Source organism: Aspergillus tubingensis, assembly GCF_013340325.1.
Source record: "Aspergillus tubingensis WU-2223L DNA, scaffold_3, whole genome shotgun sequence".
Classification (NCBI taxonomy): domain Eukaryota; kingdom Fungi; phylum Ascomycota; class Eurotiomycetes; order Eurotiales; family Aspergillaceae; genus Aspergillus; species Aspergillus tubingensis.
This window is the reverse complement of record NW_023336277.1, coordinates 463,505-466,918: the sequence shown is the minus strand read 5'-3', so window position 1 is coordinate 466,918 and position 3,414 is coordinate 463,505. Positions and strand designations below refer to the sequence as shown.

Below are 3,414 nucleotides of genomic sequence, written 5' to 3'. Positions count from 1 at the left end.
TTACAGACTCATAGTCAGCCACTCCCATTCCTGGCTGGCTCCTTGCCCACCGGCGATACTGTGGTTGGCCGGATTGGCTGCCGCCGGGGGCATCGCCGGCGCTAGAGGCACCACCTTGGACCGTCCGCTCGCCGTGCTCGACTTGCTGGCTTCGTCGCCGCCCGCCTCCGCGTCCGTGGCCTTTTCCAGCCGACGCTGACGCTTTGGCGCCATCTGCACGGACGAAGTTCCCCGACTCTGTCCTGGAGAACTCGTCGTCGGGTTCGCCTTCGGAGGCGCCGCCGCGATGGGGACCACGCCTGCGGCTCTGCCCGACGTACTGCCACCCGGCACCGCGGGCGGCGACTCCGACGACGTCGCACCACTCTGCGCCCGGCTCGACGTCGGCGTGGTGACTGTCGTCTGCTGCACCGAGTTCTTGCGGGCCGACTTCTTCGACGCGCGCGATGTGCCCACCGCCAGACTGTTGGCGCTGCTGCGGTTGCGCTTCTTGATGACGTCCGTCTTGAGCGACAGTGGCCGCACCACCCCGTGCAGCTTCAGGAACAGCCCGCAGGCGTTACACAGCGGCTGACCCTCTGGGTTACGCCGCCACAACGGGGTCGTCTGCGTGAAGCAGTTGGTACATGTGGTGGGGCCACTGCTCTGCTCACCGTTCTTCGAGCCACCCGGACTGGCCGGCCGAGACGGCACGGCACTGTTCAAGCCCGACTCTGGCGGTGTGTTGGGTGACGTGTGTGAGGTGTTGGCGTTCATGCTCTGCCGCAGCAGCTGTGCAGTATTAGGAGTCGACGTCGTCCGCGCAATCTTCTGCCGCCGGGGGTCCTGCTCGCGGTTGCGCACCTCGCTGACCGAGGCGGCCGAACCATGCGTGCGTCCCAGACTGCCGCTTTGAGTCCACTCGCTGGGGGTATCCATCATGTCGGCGGACCCGATCGTTACATGCTTGCGGTGCTGCGCGCTGAAGCCGGGCAGCGAGTGGAAAGAACCGGGGAACTGAGCATCCCACTGCATGCCACCGTTCATGTCCGCACCATCATCCAGATCACCAGGCATCGTCAATCCCGCACGGTCGGAAAACTGGTTACCATCATCATCTTCATTGTCCGAATCAGCGCCGAAGCTGAACATAGCCGCATGAGACGCCCCGGTCGAAAAATCGTTGGGGTTAAGCACCTGAGTGGGATCGACGTGCTGGGGCTGGGGAATGGGATAGCCCGGCGAGTGCATCGAAGACGAATGATTGCCGGTGTGGTGCGACTGGTCCTGGTTCTGGTTGAACATATATCGCGGCTGCAGCGACGCAGACAGGTTCGACGTGCGGTGCGAGACATAGTTAGGAACGCGGCGCTGCGTGCGCGCATCCACCGAGGGCATATCGAAGAACATCGAATGCTCACCGTCATACGCCGGCTGCGGTGTCGACGCGGTAGACTGGTATCCCGACGGCGGCGGGGAGAAGAAATCGGTCGAGTTGAGGGACGAGGCCACCGGCGTGTGCGCATACAGGTTGGCAAAGGGGTTGCCTGACGTCATGGGGGACTCGGTGGGAGAAAAGGTAAACTGGGTCTGGTAGGGACCGGCGGAAGTAAGGATCGGATCTTCACTCAGGCCGTAGGTATCCAGACCAAACGGCATGCCAGGTGAAGTGTGGTTGTGGTGGGAGGAATGGTTGTTGTTATGGGGCATCGCAAAAGCCGACGACGCATCGAGGGCGTAGTCAGGCACACCGCCCGACAAGTCCGGATCCTGAGCCAACATCGCGTTCGACACGGGCGGCACCTGGGGCGACGCCTCGGCCGGGCGTTTCCGGGTGGGCACCTGGAGGTTGAAGAACTGGCGCTCGTCGATGCTCGTCTTGCGCACCCGACGAGGTACGTAGCCGAACTCGCTGTTTCTTCGCTGGTCCTGGGGTGGGTGGGGGAACGAAGCGGGCACGGGCGTGGACTCAGCCACCTGGTCCTTGCGGGACTTGATCGGGATGGCTGCCGACGTTGACTCGCCTTTTGTGACTTGGGGAGATGGGTGATCGGACGGAGACTCGAAGGGAACAATGAAATCGTCGAGGTTCATAGGATCAGAGGTCAGGTCGGTGGAGAGAGAGGGATTTGCCGCGGTCGGCTCGCGATCAGTGAGACGCAGCTGAGCAATGCCACTAGGGCCGGAGACGCTGTTTCGAGCGGAGGCACTACTATTGACGCACGAAGTTCGATCAGCATTCCATCGAGCGACGGCAGGGGGGGAGGAACAGAGGATTGACGAGGCACTCCACCTACCGAGATTGCTGAGCACGTTCCCGTTCCTTGCGTTTCAAACTCATAGCCATCATCCGCCACGTCAGGTTCTCCATGCGCTCTTGGTTGGGCAACTGAGCTTTAGTCCTGGAATACAACTTCCATATCTGGGTGGCTAATGGATCCTTTCGTTGCATCTCATCCGGACCATCAAATCCGGGGCGAGGCGTACCGACCTTCCATTCCGGAAACAGAGAGTCGTTAAGCAGACTGTCGGGGGCATTCGAGGAATCAGCAGGGCTGATTGGGGAGCCAAAGGAGAAATCGTCAGAGAGTTGAGAGGAAGTCGGAGGGAAGTGGAGGGGGTTGTGGGAGGTGGTGGTGGAGGAGCGGCGGTCGGCGTCGGCGGAATCCTGGAGAGAAGTAAAGGCCGCGGGTTGCGTCGGTCGCACACCACCACCACTGCCTCCTCCCCCCAGGGTCAACCCGGACATGGTTGTCTGATTGGAGGAAGCCCTCAAGGGGGCACACGAAATAAAGGCGGAGAAAAGTAAAAGGTAAGGTAGTAAGTAACAGAGAGAGAGTAGCGAGTCACCCCCCAAAAGAGAAATAAATTAAATGAGGAAAAAAAAGAAAGGAAAATCGATGGAAGAAAAAAAGGAAAAAGATAAGGGAGGTGCAGGAGGAGAGATAGGGATGGAGGGGAGGGGAAAGACTGGGGAAAAGGCGAGAGGACGGCGAACGACCAGAGAGAGTCGACGGCGAAAGATAAGCGGCGAGGGAGGGAAAGAAGAGGAGGCCGGATTAAAGGGCGGAAAAGGAAGAGCGAAGGAAAGCGAATTGAGGCACGCCGCGCTCAATTGGCCGGTGGTCGCAGCACGAGGAATTCCAGGCTACCCGCCGTAAACGACCAGATTCAGCCAGACCCTGGACAATAATAATCAATCGGATATCTCCAAATTGGATGTATAGGTGGTCTCCGCTGTCTTGTGTCTGTGTCTTGTTCTGTCTGTCTCGGAGGATCGCGGCGAGACAAGACTGGACTGTGTGGGAGGGGTTCGATCGTTTTCCCCCCAAAAGGATGGGGAAGGGAAGTCGAAAAAAAGAAAATAAATAAATCAAAAAGAAAACCAGAACTAAAAAAGCGATCAAAAAAAGAAGAATCGAAAAAGAAGTAAGT

The 3,414-nt window shown here is 59.2% G+C and overlaps 1 protein-coding gene across 1 annotated transcript; it reads right to left on the bottom strand.

Moving 5' to 3' along the window:
* AtWU_01377 (regulator of nitrogen metabolite repression) lies at positions 1 to 2,728 on the bottom strand (the record flags this gene model as incomplete). The annotated part of the gene is made up of 2 exons (XM_035496491.1): positions 1 to 2,191; positions 2,277 to 2,728. 2 exons carry the CDS (start codon positions 2,726 to 2,728, stop codon positions 1 to 3), a joined length of 2,643 nt encoding a protein of 880 aa, XP_035352384.1.
* Positions 2,729 to 3,414: the final 686 nt, after the last annotated feature.